This window comes from Ursus maritimus, unplaced genomic scaffold (genome assembly GCF_017311325.1).
Source record: "Ursus maritimus isolate PB19 unplaced genomic scaffold, ASM1731132v1 scaffold_21, whole genome shotgun sequence".
Taxonomy (NCBI): Eukaryota; Metazoa; Chordata; class Mammalia; order Carnivora; family Ursidae; genus Ursus; species Ursus maritimus.
This window is the reverse complement of record NW_024424564.1, coordinates 16,994,469-17,012,920: the sequence shown is the minus strand read 5'-3', so window position 1 is coordinate 17,012,920 and position 18,452 is coordinate 16,994,469. Positions and strand designations below refer to the sequence as shown.

The 18,452-nt window shown below is 43.0% G+C and overlaps 1 protein-coding gene across 2 annotated transcripts in view; it reads left to right on the top strand.

The window, feature by feature from the left end:
* CSRP2 (cysteine and glycine rich protein 2) overlaps positions 1–17,483 on the top strand; it is an 18,086-nt gene extending 603 nt beyond the window's left edge. The window contains exons 2-7 of one of the 2 annotated variants that reach the window (XM_008684330.2): positions 9,104–9,190; positions 9,318–9,430; positions 12,058–12,226; positions 15,492–15,621; positions 16,296–16,389; positions 17,175–17,483. In XM_008684330.2, the coding sequence (XP_008682552.1) occupies positions 9,319–9,430; positions 12,058–12,226; positions 15,492–15,621; positions 16,296–16,389; positions 17,175–17,251 (582 nt within the window). In that variant the 5' untranslated portion in view covers positions 9,104–9,190; position 9,318 and the 3' untranslated portion in view covers positions 17,252–17,483. The remainder of the gene's footprint in view (positions 1–9,103; positions 9,191–9,317; positions 9,431–12,057; positions 12,227–15,491; positions 15,622–16,295; positions 16,390–17,174) is intronic. The other variant, XM_008684329.1, reaches the window with a different exon arrangement.
* The last annotated feature ends 969 nt before the right edge of the window (positions 17,484–18,452 follow it).

The window sequence follows — 18,452 nt, the reverse complement described above, 5'->3', positions numbered from 1 at the left end:
ATTTGGGAGTCTTGGGAGCGAGGTGGGGGCTTCCACATCCCGCTGAGCCCAGAATCCTTCCGCTGCTGTGGTACAGAGCTTCTGGCATCCCCATTGTTTGGTGGTCTCTGCCCACCAAGCACTGAACCTTATATGCTGAAGAACAGCCGTGAAACATCAGGTCGATCACTCCCAGCTTTTTCCGGAACTTTCTATATTCAGGTACAAACAGGAAAGCAAGAATGCTTGGTTGTGAAATTCTGCAACAGGTCCTGAAAATCACATCCTGAGTTCCAAAGCTCCACGTAGGCAGCCCCTGGGGGGAGGGGGTTTCTAAGCCGAAAGACGCTCAACCTTCCAACCCCCTTCCCCAAGCCCGGACGTTTGTTGAAGGATATTTGTTTAAATAGTTACCCAAAATGTTTAACCTGTTTTATTTGCAGTCTGCAGACTAAGCACATTTTCACTTTATATGTGCTTTCAATATAGAGAATCTTTTAATTTGGGGAGTTTTTTAAACTCAGGCAGTAAAAGAGGTCTCTTTAGTCCTTTTCTAATTAACCTGTTTTGAAGCTCTACTTATGAAATGCCAAGAATTCAAATAGGACAACCACAAATTTGGCTATAATTTGACTCAGATTTTTCAGGAAAGAGATGGGCGATGGATTCTAAAAATGAATCAAATGATTTCAAAACTGCATACCAAACTGTAACTGATTTTCTGAAGTCCACCCTGGTCCACCCTGACTATCCCCGGTTATTGTTCTCAGGTTGACTGCTGCTGGTACTTGATCAGTATTTCTCAGTGTTCTTTCTACTCTGGATTCTAGTTTTTCTTTACTCTTTTAGAGTGAAATTACAAGGACAGGATCTGCATCTCATCAGTCTTTGAGACTCATAGTACTTGCCTGGGTGCCTTGAACGCAGTTGGACCAGAGCCAGTATTGGTTAATTAAATAAAGAAAGGAAGGAGTAAGACTGCGATTGTGGGGGACAAATATTTCTTTGGACTCAGGCAGTAGATAATATTAGCAGATTTGATCTAAGTTTTCGATCATAAATTTTTAATGAATTCCTCCAAATGTGTTCAAATAATGATTGATACAAATATTGATATGCTAAATACTGTAATGAAAGCAATACTCATTGGAGGTCTGATGAAATTGCCAAATAACTTGGATTTGGGGAAATTGTATTTTATACTAAAACAGCAAGAATGGTGGCATAGCACAGAGGGAATGGCAATAAATGAGGAGCTTTAGAAGCCTAGCTCCAGCCTCAACATTGTCACTAAATGGCCATTGAGATATGGGCCTCTAATTTTTCTTCTCTGCCAAGAATGGGGCAAATCAAATGAACTGGGGAGAGCAAGCCTCCTAGAGGTGAGGAGTCATGGCCTGGTGAAAAGGGCAGGACGGACCAGTCCCCAGGTCACCTGCCAGCCCCAGCACCCATTGGTTTGATGACCTTGGGCAAGTTACTTTACTCTCTGGTCTCTGTTGCTTCATCTTATAAAATGGCTGTAATCGCATGTACACCAGGGTTGTCATAAAGCACGTTGATCTTGATCCTTGAACAAAGCACAGCTCAGCCAGGGAGAGATTCCTTGTCATTAGACACTATTGTGAACTTTGTTGAATATATGGGGAAATGGCTCTCAGTGAAAGCCAACTGAACATAACTCCTGGCCTTGCCTGGATGGCAGGTTTCTTCCCTTTGCAGATTTTCACACGTTTCCTCCAGGCACTGTGTCATTTCCTGGGCTGGTATTTGCATGGCATCCCTGGGTTTCTATTGGGTGGGGAATCTCTAGACTCCCCTGGGGCCTTCATTACCCAGCATGGTGATTCTTAACTGTTTTTATGTGGTGAACCCTTCTGGCCCTCTGGTGAAACGTCTGAACCCCTTTTCCAAATATTTTTAAGTGCATAAAATAAAGTCTGTGGTACCAAGTACACCAGTCCCCAGTATTTCAAGGGATCTGTGGTCCCAGTTTAAGAACCCTGACTTGGGAGTTTTCTCAGACTAGATTGTGGTGGAACCTGACACAAATTCTGATGGTTAAAAATTTTAAGTTTTGGTGTAAGTCAAGGGGAAGACCCAACAGAAGTACACTGTGAATCATTTGCAGAGGATATCAGGTTCCTTGCTTTTTTGTTCACTATCTCGTGCCAACAGTACTACTAATTGTCCTTCACTAATAAAAAGAGGACAGATGCTATGTAATAAATATATTAGGGCCAAATAGCTTCCTGGTTCACTATAGGAAAGAAGGTTTCATGGTGGCTTCACAGTACTTTTGAAAGAGATAAGTGAAGAGAGATTCAAATCCTCACATAGTACAAGAAATGCCCAATTTGAAAAGAACCTGTGCCAGACCAGAGAAGTCAGTCCTATATTTGTGTTGCCAACAGTAGTTGTAGCAAAACATCAGTGAAACAAACTCTATAGCTTATTTGACTTTTGTTGGTGTTGATTTTTAAATTGAATTGGTAATTTTGTTTGGTTTCATAGTTACAAGGCACTTGATGTCTCTATACCTCAGTTTCTCTACCCATAAAATGGGTATAGTGATAACGTCTCCCTTCGTTGTTATGAGGGTTAAATAAGTTAGTATAAGTAAACTACTTAAGCAATACATATAGTAAACTTTATATAAGTATTTGTAATTATTATTACCTACTATGTGGCAAGCACTATTCTAAATGCTTTCCATATATTGTTTAATCTCAGAACTAGTTTATGATATAAATAAGTATTATCTTCATTTTTAAAATGAGAAAACTAGCAGATCAAATAACCAGCATCAGATCATTTGGCAAATAAGCAGTAGTCTTGGCATATAAATCTCTGTCTGACTCCATGTAAAAATCACACAAATATTAAATTGTTTGAATAATTAAATATCTTGCAGTTTGCACAGATTGTGGGTTGCTGTGGCAGATGCTGGGGGTCATGGTGACCAAATTTATAGCCGGGTTGCATTCTAATTGCAATATGTGATTTGGCAGGAAGTATCCAAATCCGTGTCAAGGATTTTGCTGTACCCCACGTTGAAGACAAGAGCAGAAACAGGATATAGAATTAGTAATTAATGGTGAGGCTGAGGTGAACACAGGAGAACTTACTGGAGAGAAGGAGGGATTCTTAGGGCAGCAGCAGAGTAGCAGTTTGGGTGTGAGAAAGGCCCATAGAAGACACTCACTTCCTGGGAGCTGAATCGGTGAAGACTGGTCAGAGAGGAAGGCAGTAATTCAGTAACTCGAGGATTGATTATTCTCAGGTGATCTGAGATGGTCTCAACCATTCATCAGATGTGGGAGTTTGGGGGACAGCTTGTGGTTGTGGAGTCACCAGGAGTGAGTTGAGCCTGGATTTGCATGTTCAGAGGTCGTGACCTCAGCAGGTCACCTAACACCTGAGCTTCTGGTAGCCAGATTCAGGCCCCGCAGTGCTGCTGAAGGAAAAGGAAGCCGGTGTTTGTGGAGTACAGGCTCTCTGCCAGGTACTTCACACATGTTCTCTCCTTAAGTCCTCCAGCCACCCGATGACCGTGGTTGTCATCTGCTTCCAAGGTACAGCAGAGGAAGTTGAGGTTAAGGAACTTGGCCAAGATCGCAGAGTCGCTAACTGACTTTCAACCTTCTATCTAAGTTCCACACTCTTTCTCTTACACCAGGAATGTCTCAAAGCTGCAACGTGCACTACGGTTTCCGTGGCAGACATTCGTAATCACAGCCACCTTTGATGCAGAATCTTGACGGAACTTCAGAATCTTTTCAAACATGGTTCCAGGAGCCCACTATCAGTAACTCTACAAGATGAAACGGTTTCTGCCATCCATGTACAAGTAGACCCTGCAGACATTCCAAATCTCCTTCTACATGCCTCTATGTCATAGATTCTGTCGTAGTGCCCTTATTTGTTTCCATCGTTCTACCACCAAAGCAGAGCTCCCTGCTCCCTTCCTTATAACCAGTCATTTTAGCCTAAGTTCCTAACCCAGGATATGGCTTATAAAATGCTGAATGAATACACTTATGTGAAATCTTCAGACAGGAAAACATTGTACAGTGTGTATTAGCTGCCCCTACCGTAGAAGAATTACTTGCAATACAGAAAAGAAGGTAGGATTTAGCTGGATAAGGGAGGGCAGAAAGTCAGTTGCCCGGATGGGGAGCGATTAGGGGCATCATGAAGGAAGGGCCATATGAGATGAGTGGGAGATGAGGATTGAAAGCAAAACACTTGACCTTGAGTATATTGAGTATCTCATTAGACATGGAGGAGGCATCCTATAAGCATGCTTTCGTCTCATTCTCTTAACAACTCTATAAGAAAAGCACATTTATCCTCATTTTACATATGAAGGAAATGAGACTGTGTTGACTGTGTTGACTCCAAAATCCATGCTCTTAATTCACCCTTAATTAACAGGCTGAGCTGTCTTGAAGATTTGGCATTGGTAGAAGGAGCCAAATGGAACATGGAGCTGATCACTAAGACATGAAGTCTATCCGTGGTTCAGTGGTATTCACTTAGATAAGGGAAGTAGACTAACCAGGTAGTTTGGTTAAGTAGAAGGAAATATTTTTAGAATGGGCATTGAGTAAAGCTTAATTTCCAATTAACTACAACTTTCAAATTCTGTTAAAAATCATTGTAATTTGGGACAATGGTACTAATTTACATATTCTTTCACTAGCAACCCGTCTTGATGTGTCTCAAGATGAAACTGGATTATAATAAATCTCCCTTTCAGGAAATTGGATTCTAGCCAGATTCTAGGGTAATAACAACACCCTGTATGTAGTAATAAAATGTCAAAGCTTCTGGAAGTATTTAGAATCTAGGTTTATAGACAGATTCACTCCAAGCCTCCAGTATCGGAGCAAAAAAACTTAAACTGCAAGTGGCGACATGTAGACTCTAGACTCGCGGATTCAAGACACTTAGATTCTAAAATAAGATGCTACATGCAGAACAGGTGGTGTGAGAACCGTCTGTGTGGTCGTTCTGCGGCTCCTGGTGGTTATCTAGAGAATGAGGTAGCTTTACCACAAGGTGACTCAGATTTAGACGATAGTAATTTTCTCTAGGGGTGAGTCTTATGAAATTTGGGGTGGTGTCTTTGCCTGGGGAGAAGCAGCAAAGAGAAATTGCATATAGGTGTTCAGAGTAAACCAAGCCTTTTCACCTAACACAGTGGATAAATCCTAGTGTTAGAACTCTTTCAGACATCGAAAAACAAAGAACAGACGGAGAAACAGAGAATAAGCCTGTGTTTGGCCTCTTTCGCGCGATATGTGTAAAGTGAGATTTCGTTTCTCCTCTCACCATTCTGTAAATTAATGCACGGGATCGGGGAAAGGCATGCAGCCCAGATTGCTCGGTGCAGATCCAGTCTGCTGTGATTAATGGCAGCTGTTGTGGAGTAGTGCAGCCAAAGGCTTGTAGGAACCACAAAGCTTCAGAGTTTTTTCTGTGCATAGCCATGCCAAGAGTGACAGAGATGGAAGATCATCACACTTCCTCCTGCCAAAATCAGGAACCGTCCATTGGGGTTCACCCTAAAAGTGTAAATTTGAACTTCATTTCTTAGGCACCACAAATGGAACTATCGTTATACTGGCAGTGTGTTTTAATGTCCCCAGAGAAGGTTTATGAGTGACTAATTAGCTAAGTTTTTTCTTTACCCTGTTTGTTGCTCTGTGCTAGGCTTTTCTATAATGGGTTTCCTTACCGGAGTACTTACAGCAGGATGGACAGTATGGAAGGCCCCCTCTGTTTTCAAGCTCACGGTTACTGCCTTCTTTTATCTTCACAATATGTCCGTTGGGTAGAGAGAACTACCTTTCCCTATTTTACAGATGAGAAAACTAAGCCCAAGGTTGCACAACCATTTTGACAGTGATGTTAACGCAGATCTACCCAAACCAACCTTCCTTCCTCCCTCCTTTCCTTCCCCCTCCCTCTCTTTTTCCATTCTGAAATATTTCAGACACACTAAATAGAGAATACCATAAGGAACACCCAACTACTCAGTATCCAACATAAAAAATAAAGCATAACTCCAGCTGAAGCTTTGTGAGGATGCTCTATTATACCGTTTGCTTGGACCACAGAGAGGCTTATTCAGAAATCCTCAGGAAAGCCTTGAAACTGGATGGAACTTTTAAAAAGCTAATGACTTGGAAATTTTACTTAGAATCCAAAAATGTGACTAAGAGAATAGACCAGTGCTACCTTTGTCTTGATCAGCATAAGATCGGACTGGGAATTGTACAGACAGGTTGAAAACGGAAGAATTCCTTAAAACAATAGAAGTTATTTTGACATGTGCCAAGTACTCTGGCAGATTATATGGGGAAGACAGAGATGTGGTCCCCACCCTAGAGGGGAAAAGGCTTTTAACACAGAAGGCTGAATGTTGTAGCACTTTGATGGGTATTTCCTGAAAAGTGACTCATTTGGCTGGTGTGGCATGGGCAATAGAAATCAGCCTTGACTTACAAGAAGTGAATTTAAGTAACTGTGAATTACATAAAGAAAGGAAAGATCTTCCCTTTTTAAAAATCCAAGCTGCTCTTTAATAGAGAATAACCATAATGTGATGAGTTTGTTTTTGAAATATATGCTTTTAAATGCTATTCAAAGATAACCCAAGAGGGCATTAGTCTTGATAAAAATCTGGTTCCTTATTGGTGATAGCACCGAAGTAAATAGGTGTGAAATGTAAAACACACGCTGATATTAAATAGTACACTTTCTAATATGATGAGAAATGCCTTGACAATCACAAAGTATTTCAAAAGCCACCTGGGCTGTTGATGCTTGGGATCCAATTTTAAGTAATTGTAAGGTCATTACCTACGGGCCTGGATTTGGTGTTAGGTTTCCTATGGAATCACGAGGGTACTTCCAGCAGATGTCTGTGGCACCTGTGAGCATTCCAGAACTCTGGTAACTTTGGAGCCGTGGGGCAAAGTCAATATTACTAATTGCGCTCCAGACTCAGGCCAGTGGAAGGCCGTTGGAGCCAGGGCTTTGTGGCTGAGGTTTTACAGTCAGGCTCAAATTTCACTGTGGAGTTAAACAATGGAGCACCTGTCTCCAGGGAAGGGAATAACAGATTTGTGCAACTACTAAAGGAAAGCTTACAGATTTATTCTGTGTTGCTAGCTATTGATCTTCTATGGATGCCTTCACAGTAGCCTGTGACGTTGGTGGACCCTTGGAATTACCTTGGTCCTGTCTGAATAAGCAAGTAGGTTTTTTGCGAGCTGAGACCAACAGTTTAGTGGTAACAGTCAGGCCCCTTCGTATGTGTTTGTTTCAAGGGAAGGAGTTCCATCTCCAAATGACTCAAAAAGGCAATTTATTGGCTCACATAGCGCTCAGGATAAAATAAGACACAGCTGAAAAGAGTCTAAACCTAGTCTCTCCACCTCTTCTTCTGGCTAGCTTCATTCTTAAGTTCTTTTCTTACAATGGCTAGACAGCTAGACACCCCTGCATTCACACAGTCCTGAACCAAAGCCCCGGGTTTCAACTTTCATTGACCTGCCTTAGGGTCATGTGTCCCTTCCCTCATCAATCACTGTGATGGGGAGTGGGGACCGCAGTGACCTAATTGCTGTGACCAAGTCACATGCCCAGGCCTTGAGTAGAGGGTAGAGTCAATACCCTTTAAACAAGTGTTTCTCAAACCAACTGGTAGAGGACCATTTTTTGTTTTGTTTTAATTTCCAAGTACGGATTAATTCTCTGTTCTATTGCTGTTCAACAAGATGAGTCCACTGATTATGCTCTTGATTGTTGGGGCATAAAACTGTTTAAAGTTTTTAAATTCTCACCTGAATTTCATCTTGAATTGGTACCAGGCACGGTGGACCTTCACAGGGAGACAACATTTTAATAAATACTTCTCTAAACCGCATGGACCAAGAAAGAGATGGTTGCTTCCCCGGAGAAAATCTGGGGGAAGGTGTGACCAGAAGAGGGTCAAGAGAATGCCGTATGCCAGAAATGTGCCCAGCACGATGACTGATTCGGTACAACTTGCTTTTAGAAAGGCCTCATCTCAGTGTTCAGGAAGTCTTTGGGTTCTGGATCATTTAAACGCTGTAGGATGGGCAGGAGGATGGGATTTTACCACCTTCCTTTTTAAGGACTGAAGATTCTTCAGTGGACTGCGGAGCAGCCCTCCCTTTCCCTTGTTTCGCTAGCCGCGCTCAGTTAGGAAGGAGGTCTCTGTGTCTCATCCGCCTGTTTCCTGGAGAGGCACACATCTCATCCAAGGACACTCCCCACCCCGGGCAGCAAGTACCCCTCACAGAAGAGAAGTCTGAAAATGATGGTGTGGAAGAAAGGAATTCTTCCACTACTCAGGGCAGGGCAGACAAAACACACGGTCCTTGAAGGACAACTTTCTGTACTGCCGAGGCAGCCCACTGTGCTGGCCGTCCCCACGGGGGCGGTGTAAACAGCGGCCGGGTGGGCAGGTTCGTTGAGGACGGAGATTAGAACGGGTTGGCCCCACATCCCAGCAGGACGGCAGGGTTTAAACTTCGCCCTCTCCCTCCGAGGTGGCCGCTCAGAGGGACTGGACAGACAGTTCCCTTCGCCGGGGAGGGGGCTGGGTCGCGCCTTCTGTGTGGACTGACAAGCCTGTCAAAGAGGGGCGAACAAGTCCCGGCTGGGCTGGGGACCTGGGGCTTAGTGACGCACGGAAACCTAAATCACAGCCATCCGGAGGGGTGTTTGTCGTGGTTACAGCGCGGCGGCCGGACACGACTGCTGATGCCGTCGTCGTGCACAACTCCAGCAGACAGACGTGACACGGGTTCTTCCTTCCTCCCTCCGAAGTGTCACAGCTTGTGTATGGTATATGTTAAGAATCCGGTGGTGTTACCATGAGTTCAACGTGTAATAAAAACCTCTCCCCAAGTGTGTATCCTTCAGCGGAGTTTTCGGAGCCCATCATTCAGATGGGGGTGGGGGGACGCCAGTGTTGGCCTTCCCACTCGCACACTCCTTTCTTAACTCCCGGGACGCTGGGGGCATCGGCTGTGTCGTGCCTGGGGACCTGTGCCGTTCTGAATGCGGCTCCTTTGTCCTGCAGGAAACGGCTTGTGCCCGGCAAGCCCGAGTGTGCAGATGAAAGAGCTGCAGTCAGAGGGGCGATTTCGGAGACAGGCGGCCTTTCCAGGTGTGGTTAGAGCAGTTGGTAAAGAAACCGAATCTGTGGCTGGCGGCGGGGCTTCCACAGCCCGCCGGGAGCTGCTCAGGCGTCTGTGGGGTGTGGGCACATTCTCACGAATGCTTTGTTCCTTCAGAATGCCCGTGTGGGGAGGTGGCAACAAGTGCGGGGCCTGTGGGAGGACCGTGTACCACGCGGAAGAGGTGCAGTGTGACGGGAGAAGCTTCCACCGCTGCTGCTTTCTGTGCAGTAAGTAGCTCCTGGGCGCGGCCCCCGACAGAGCCCGTGTGTCGTAAAAAGCCTCCATTTACCTATTCAAGGACAGGCACTGTGGTGATGTTAACAAACACGCTCACAGAAGCATCCGCGGGTCTCCCGGTCTGTCCCGCACAGCGTGAAGGCTCGGCGCGGCGGCAAGGACGGCAGGGGTGACGCGCTGCACGTGGCCTTGCTGTGTCCCCGTCGCTCTTCGCCATCACTGGGCCTTCACTGCGTTTTACGTGTTCTCACGTCTGTCTCCCTTGCTTTACGACGAGCTCAGTGTCGTCTTTAGCCCGCACCGGGCACGCTTTCTGGCACGTAGTAGGGGCTGGGCTCCATGTTTGAGGGGCAGGTTGCTCCGCACCCACTCCAGCTTTCTCCTCCTGGCGCGGCCCCTTCTCTTTGAAACTTCCTTGCTTGCTTCTTGGCACACGATTCGTTGAGATCAAATGTCTAGAAGTGAAATTCCTCTCTTCTCTGGTAGTGAAAATTCGGAGTTTTTTCTGGTTATTGACGTCCTAATTGAGGGAAAGGAGCGTAGGGTATGAAAATCCCATCAAGGCAAGTTGGGAATTATTACTATTTTTAGATGGGAAATTATCAGTATCTGATAGAACAGGAAGTAGGACATGAAACACACCTGTTGGCTCCAAAGACAGTACTTGGCTGACAGAGACACAGGCCCCCTCCCCCTGCGTGCCCCTCTGGTGACAACTAAGTCTTCAGTTGCAAGCAGGACAGAAGCCGCTTCAGAAAGTTCTTCGTTAATCATCTTCTGACTCAAAGGACAAAATTTTCTTTGATGAGGGATTTGTTAACGTGAGGAACCCACCCGAACGTGCAGACATAGCTCTAGTCCTGTACAGTGAGAATTATTGCTAGAAACTGCACATATTAAGTTTGGTTAGTTGTCCTATTCCCTCTAGGCACCAGCCTTCAACTTATCAGTACCTTTTTATAGTGTAGCTGTTTTGCAGGCAACTAGAAACAGACAACAGAAAGTCGCAGTTACAAAGAATAAAAATATATGTTTACTGTGTATACCCCCATAATAGCTACCATTTCTCAGATCCAGTTTAAGGATTTCTTCTCTTAAAAGTTACTTTTTTTTTTTAAGGAATCTGTTTTTCAGCAAGTTTGAAACCAAGAGTATGTGAACAAAGAAGAAATACAGATACTTTAGAAATTGTTCTTAGCTTTGTCTACGTTAGGCCATGATAGTCTCTCCACCATAATAAATTCACTGTTGACTTAATGTCAACTTCTTTACTGGCAATTTTACTACGACTTCCGAGTATTGGTCTCTGCTGACTTAAAGCCTTTTAAGGATATAATTCAGAGCAGTTTGCAAACCTAGGAGAATTTTACTGTAGAGAAGAGACATGAGAACGGAGGGAAGGAAGGACAATATTAAAGTTTTCATGAACTTGCTTTGGGTAATAGATATGTGGTCTTTGAAACAGTTTTTGTATTTTTACGTATTCTGTGAAGGGTGTTTGTTCTCCAGCAATGTATGGTTTTGGGTGAACGGGGCCTTCCAGCAAATGTATTTCAGTCTTGAGCCTCAACAGCAAGGTTCCAGAGTAGATGACGCCACCATTCTGTTCTACCAGAGAAGATGGTAGTCTTACCAGAAACTTTGTGATTTTAACTGTTTTATGCAGCTAGTCACCTTTCCCTGACCCTCTCTTTCTGTCCTTCCTTTCTTCCTCCTTGCATTTTTCCCCCCAACCCTTTGAAATAGGAGGGAAACAATCCCCTTGTCTACTAATCTTGGATCTCCAGCTGCCCAGCTGTGCTACCAGCAGGTTCCCTCACAGTTTCCTTTTTTCTCAAGCTTAAGTGAAGTTTTAGAAAGTGAAATAATGTCTGGGTAAAACATGATGACATTTGGCAGTTTTATGAAGTGGGATACGTGGAAATGTCTTGTGGCAAGAAAACCATCAAGAAAGAATGCATTCTCATTGGGGACAGAAGAAAACACAAATGCAGACTTGAAACCACTTTACGATTTTCAGACATACTCATCACTGCCGGAGAAGCCAGTGGTGAGATGAAAGAATAACACTTTTTTCCTTCTAGACTCGTGATGAAAACTACAATTCTGTATTTAAAGCCATTTTTATTCCAGGGGGTGCTGTTTAGGGGAGGAGGGCTGCAGAGCCAACTCCCACAAGGCACTCAGCTACCCTTTTGTTCTTTGTTAGGTTGTGATTTCACAGTACTGAGAAGAAGAGGTAGAAAAGATTGTGTCGAGTGTTGGGAGCAAAGTGTTAATTGTGTTCCTTTTGTTCATGTAATTATAGCCATCTCTGAAACTTCTCTCCCTTCTGTTAGAGAGGCCAAGCCTATAGAAAAGTTTGAGGCTTCCGGATGTTAAAGTTCTGATATGTTTCTGAAACAACGATCCTATCCATGGAGAAAGGCAAATCGTCCTCAGCTGTAGCTGACCCAGTCCAGATGCCATCCCTGGCGTTTGGGAAACCGCAGGAGAAAAAGGAATGTGAGAGAGCCTATGCCTTTACCATTTGTAGACCATGTGTCAGGGCCACCATTGTTCTAAGGAAAAAGGCATCTCTGGCGTGTTTCTAAAGGTCTAACTTATTCCCCCCCAGTGGTTTGCAGGAAAAATTTAGATAGCACAACAGTGGCAATTCATGATGAGGAGATCTACTGCAAATCCTGCTATGGAAAGAAGTATGGGCCCAAAGGCTACGGTTACGGGCAGGGCGCTGGCACACTCAACATGGACCGGGGTGAGAGGCTGGGCATCAAGCCAGAGAGGTGAGTTAGGACCCCGTTTGTTACCTTCAGAGAGGAGTCATGACAATATTGCTTGGTGAACAGGAGTCTGGGACAGAACAGATGTTTAGCTTAAAATAAGCACACAAAACTTCTCCAATTTTCTAGTATAAATGAGTGACTATTCTTTAAGCTTGAAATGTACAGTTTGGGACCTAAAAAAAATTCTTATTGATCATTGCAGTGATTTCTAGCCTTGATTTTGTAGCATTCTCTGGTGTATCAGGGAGTCATGTTCTCAAAAGTACATGGTTTACATCTACTTCCATCTCACAGCGTTTTGGAGACCAGATGTCACGAAATCAAATGATACAGAAATGTAGTAGCTGACTTATGAGATGCATTTCTCAGGTTCAATTAAGCAGTCAGTGAAAAGTCCTCAGTCACTCCTTCCATGGAAGAATCTTTCACCAAGCAATGACTTTTCTCTAACGTATATATTCTTACTTAAAAATGGAAATTATTTCCTGTTTTTGATTGAAAGATTAGTATTAAATTTTAAAGGTTCCAGGACCAAAATAGCAAGGTGCTAACTCTGTTCAACTTCACTTAGTATTTCATGTTCAGGCTACATAATTTTTTCCTTTGTAATTTCCTCTTAATTCCTATTTTGGCCCAATAATTCCCTTCACATTTTTCACATCCATTTTATACTGAAGAGGCCAAAACTGGTGTAATATTCCAATAAGATCGCCTTTTGTCGGACAAGACCGTTAATCATGCCGTGAGCTGGCCAGTAGGCAATATTAACACGTTACCTCATATAATCCTCACAACAACCCAACAGGGTAGGGTTTCCCATCTCACTCAACAAATTTAGATAATGAAAATGAAGTGATTTGCCTACCGTCACATTGCTAGTTAATCCTGGAGCCTGGAAATTAACCTAGTGTAACTCCAAATCTTTTTTTTTAATAATAATTTTTTATTATGCTATGTGATCTTAAACACAGTACATTATGGTATGCCTGAAAAAACTTGTGTCTATTGTCTGCTGAACATTTATGTTCATTTTATATAATCCTTACAGTAACTCTGAGTTTAGATACTTTGTATTTTATAGACAGGACAGAAAGGCTCAGGTCACACAGGTAAGTGACATAGCCAGGATTTGACTCCATGTCCATTTGGCTCCCATACCTGTGCTCTTTCCACTGCATTGAGGCCCACCTGTCTGTTCTTGGGTTTTTTCCCCAAAGTTTCTCAGAGTTTCTGAGCCATGGTGCCTTGTGCACCAGCTGTACAAGGGCTGACTCATTCAACGCTGCATGCCATCACTTGTGGGAACCCAGCTTACCTTGGTCTTTGTTGAAGTTCATTGTTCTTGTTCTGCCCTCCTTTTCCAGCTTGTTAAAATCCATTCTTGTTTTCTAAGATTTTATTTCAAATCTTTCAAAACACATGTATCTATATATACCTTCCTCCAAACGAAACCAAATTGATCCATAATCCCAAAAGTCAGTCAGTGATTGTGGCTGTAGTTTGAAAGTCATCAAGACCAGTGGACCCTCCTCTTGCTTCTCCACCTTCTCCAATAACTGACAAGCCCTCTATGCGGGCCTGTCAGTCTGTGTCCTTGCCTATTCCCCATCTTAGCCTGGCCACATACTAGGACCAGATATAGAGACTTCCTTTTCCAGAAGCCTCTCTTAGTGACTGAATTCTGGGGGCATCTGTGGTCTGGAGCACCCTGTGGGACATGGTAATGATAACATGGGGACCATATATCTTCACAGTGATCTCCTGGGGAGGCAGCGTTGTGTGGGCAGGAACATTTCGTTGAGGCAGAACTGCTTTTTTTCAGTTCAGACTCACCCATTTACTATTTCTCTAGCTCTCCAACAAGTTATGTAACAGCTGAGCCCCTATGTCTTTATCTTTCATGAGGTTAAACAATTATCCATACCCTGTGATGTCATTAGCAGGGAGGTGGGAGAGGATCTCTATTAAGTTCTTATTAACATAATATGTTGGAAATTTTTCCAGGGAAACTCCTAACTCCAAATGTTGGATATCATTGTGAATAGCTTTTAAAGATCACTCTTAAAAAGAAGTATATACAGTAGGTTGTAGAGATTTTAAAAAAAAATGCATACATTAGGGACAATTGGAAACACCAATACTGTGAGTCAGTCATATACTGGTATTTGTTGGATAGAATAAAATTTCCATTGGCCATAGCAAACATGATTCAAAGAATGCTGTATATGAAACCCCTCACTACACCCCTCAGGTGTAGCAAACCGTAAGATGGCCCAGACATGGGTACAGTGAAGATGAACAAATGGAAGATACAGGTGAAGAGTTTGAATACATTGTCTGCTGAAAAGGCAGTATTTCTAAATTAACATTTTATTTTAAATATGTATGTAACTTAAACTATAATCAGGAAGGAAAAAAACCCTGTTTTTTCACTAGGAAAAATGGGACACTTGTATCTTTTGCTGAGCTGTTGTCCCCTTATCTACTCAACTGACCTGTAAGGTTTGAGAGGGGCCTTTAAATCTCAGAGCCCACAACAGTGTTCTGCAGAGTAGCTACACCTACATCTTGAAGGAGGAAAACATTACAGAAGGCAAGGAAAACAGAGTTTTACCCAGTGACTTATAAATAAGTGACAAAAAGAACACTATCCAGAGAAAAAGTAAACATCGTACGGTAATAGGAAAACTTTCTAAAATATTTTCCATGAAGAAAGCAGTTTGCTCACACTTTCCCCTACTTAAGATATATTAGGAAATTAATCTGTAAATCATGCTTAACTTTCTTGATGATTACCTAAGTCCACTGACTATTTGCAGAAACGTTTAACTGCTTGGGTTAACAGTGATTTTTTCAAACTCTAATAAAGTAAAAAAAAACTAGCTGTGATTCCAGTGGTAATATGAACAATAATATGAATGTGGGGTAAAAATACGTCCAATGTAGGTTTTTATAAAGCAAAGCATAATTGTTTAGTGGACAGGCAAGCACTGGAGATTCAATGAATTCTGATTTTAGACTCAGACATTTAAGCTTGGGGCCTCATCTCTCTTTTGGGGGCAGTATTGAGCCCATAAATAGGTTAAAGTAGCAGCTGGCCAGCACCTGAGATTCAGTTCTTTCTTTGCCCTGTAAGTAGTTCAGTGAAGGCCACCAGCTGTGGGACAGTTTAGCAGTTAAATCCCAGCTTCCTTATGCAACTGCCTTGTGGGCCTAGAAGGGGCCTTTGGTAAATCTTGCCTACCTTTTCCCCCCTTTTTACAAGTGCTCAACCTCACAGACCTACAACAAATCCAAACACTTCTAAATTTGCTCAGAAATACGGAGGTGCTGAGAAGTGTTCCAGATGTGGGGATTCCGTGTATGCTGCTGAGAAGATAATTGGAGCTGGAAAGGTAAAGTGCTATCTTGAGTTAGTAGCCGTGAATGACCCCTCCGTTCCCTTTCTCCCTTGTCCCCTTCCCATCCCCTTCAGGTACTCTTTTATAGAAATAAATAAATGCCTTGGATTCACATTTTTCTTAGTCAGATCGCCATCTGAATCATTAACTTTTTGAAGTGATGCCGTTACCTGACAGATCACATCTATGTTCGAAAGAAACTTGTTTTCATAAGGCGTGCACCTACAGGTTGTTAACACACCTGGACTCTGCGGGTTATTCCAGGTAGCGGGAAACCAGGATCAGGATACCCAATGCTCATTGTTGTGTGCATTTGAGAAAGTTACTTGACCACTTCACCTCTCTGAGCTGCAACTGTTCTCAGCCATCAAAGAGGCAGTCTTTAAAGGAGCACGCTGTGCTTGCGGCAAGGGCTGAGACCGCTCTTGGGGAAACAGCCCTTGCGTGGTATGGCTCCCAGCCCGTGTCCTCTGTGAATGAAGTTTGAACTCGGCCCTTTTGGAGGTGACCAAGAATGTAGGTATGGGGAGGTCCAGTTGCAGGCTTTTTGTTGGAGTTGAACCACAGCAGTCAGGAGCTCGAGTCGGCTTGATCTTTGCGAGCCACTTGCTGCAGCGTCTAACCTATACTGCAAGAAACCGACTCTCAAACTTAATTGTCTCTTCCAGCCCTGGCACAAAAACTGTTTCCGGTGTGCCAAGTGTGGGAAGAGTCTTGAATCGACAACTCTGACTGAGAAAGAGGGTGAAATCTATTGTAAAGGTAAAATTAATTTCTGTTATTACTGTCCATCTGAATATCCCACACTGGTCACTGGCTAAGGAAATGTCACCAGCATTAAAAAAAAACAAAAACTCTGACAACAGGGAAAGGTGGGATTGCCACTAGCGAATTTAAAAATAAAGGATCTAGAGATGCTTACAAAGAACAGAGAACCACGGAACAATTTGAGATGATACAATAAAGTTAAGTTCTGGTCATTTTAAACTCCCCAACAAATAAGACAAAAACCCCTCACTATAAAGAGTCTTCTTTCAAATTTATGTTTTCAGCAAAGCATATGAATACATGAAGGTAATAGACAAATATGTCACTTGCCCGCCTGACTTTTATGCTTGTAACTCAAATGGAACCATGAGCTGAATACTGTGGAATCAGAATGTTTGGACTTGCCTTTACAGCTATATTTATTACATCGCTCATTTTAATTATTTTATTTTAAAGATTTTATTTATTTGAGTGAGCGAGAGAGCACAAGCAGGGGGAGGAGCAGAGGGAGAAGGAGAAGCGGACTCCCCACTGGACAGGGAGCCTGACCTGGGGCTCGATCTCAGGACCGAGAACATGACCTGAGCCAAAAGCAGCCGCTTACCCAACTAAGCTACCCAGGCACCCCTACATTGCTCATTTTAGATCTTAAATAAGTTGAACTCTTTTGGGCATGGCAGACTTTTTTTTTAACTTACAAGTGTTTGCCCTTTCGTGGGTCTTAAGCAATGCTAGCAAAGCTTAATGGTCTTCCACTAATTCTCCCTTTCCTTTCATAGGATGCTATGCAAAGAACTTTGGGCCCAAGGGATTTGGCTATGGCCAAGGAGCAGGAGCCCTTGTTCATGCTCAGTAAAGGTGTAAACCCAGAACCAAGATCACACACTGAGAATCTCTACATCATCTAGGCACAGATAATCCAACACTAAACTGTGAAATTCTGCCAGCACTTAAGTACTGTCTGTCGTCCTGTACATGGATATGCTGGCTGGCTGACTAGCAGGAAGAGAGCACTGTATCCTTTTGCTTCATTCATCAGCATTTTCCAGAATTGTTTCTTTTACATTTTAAATAAAATTTCAGCTTGATTTGGTTGTTCAGTGTCTTTCAATTAACCTTTTGGAGAAGCTGCTGTGATTTCCGCTAGTGGAGAGTCACTTAGGTCCCTACCTGCATGTTAGTGGTTAAAGAGAGTCCACCCCATTACACAGTTGACTTACTACGCTAATGTCTACATTATGGCTGTTGGAAAAGATCTCTTTTAACCTGGCAAGTATGCCTCAAGTTTGAGGATTGCTAGGCAACGGGTTCTAGCTCTTCAGAGATGGGATTCAGCAGCATCTCCGCCTGCCTGCCTGCTCTGCTCACTCTTTAAGGCATGGCTCCTAGACAACCTGCATTAGAATCACCTGGAAGTATTAAAAGGTGGACTCCTAGACCCTACAGAAGCAGAAGCAAACTCTCTAGAAGTGGGGCCACAGAAGCCCTTCTAAGTTCTGGTCATCAAGCTCCTCAGAAAGGCACAATGACCCAGGGTGGTGAGCACACTGTTAAACCAAACACTGAGAAACTCTTGATTCATCTAAATCTAAAGATAGATTGTTACAAACAGCTACCTATGGACAACTTTAGAATCTGAGGCTTGGTATGATTTTTTTAAGACTCCATTCTGACCTGATAGATGGTATCTTATAAATCCTGGAAACTGAAGTGCTTTTCTCAAACATTTCAATCCTGCATAAGTTGCAAAGAATGTTGCATTGTCCTGGCACATTTAGCTGGCTCAGATAAAGGAGTATGTTATGTATACACAATATTTTCATTATTTCCCCAGAAACTTTTAGTTCTTTATCAAAGACTCAATCCAATCTTTTATTTTTCAGGGGTATGGTGTGAAATTGGTCTGTAAACGTGTATTGGTAAAACTGAACCAGCATGATCAATGAGCCCATTTGAATCTTTTCCAAAGCCTATTTTAACATACTATATTGCTTATTTTGAAAAGCTACAGGGGGTGTGCTATGTAGGACATCAAAAACATAAGCAGAAACAGTGGA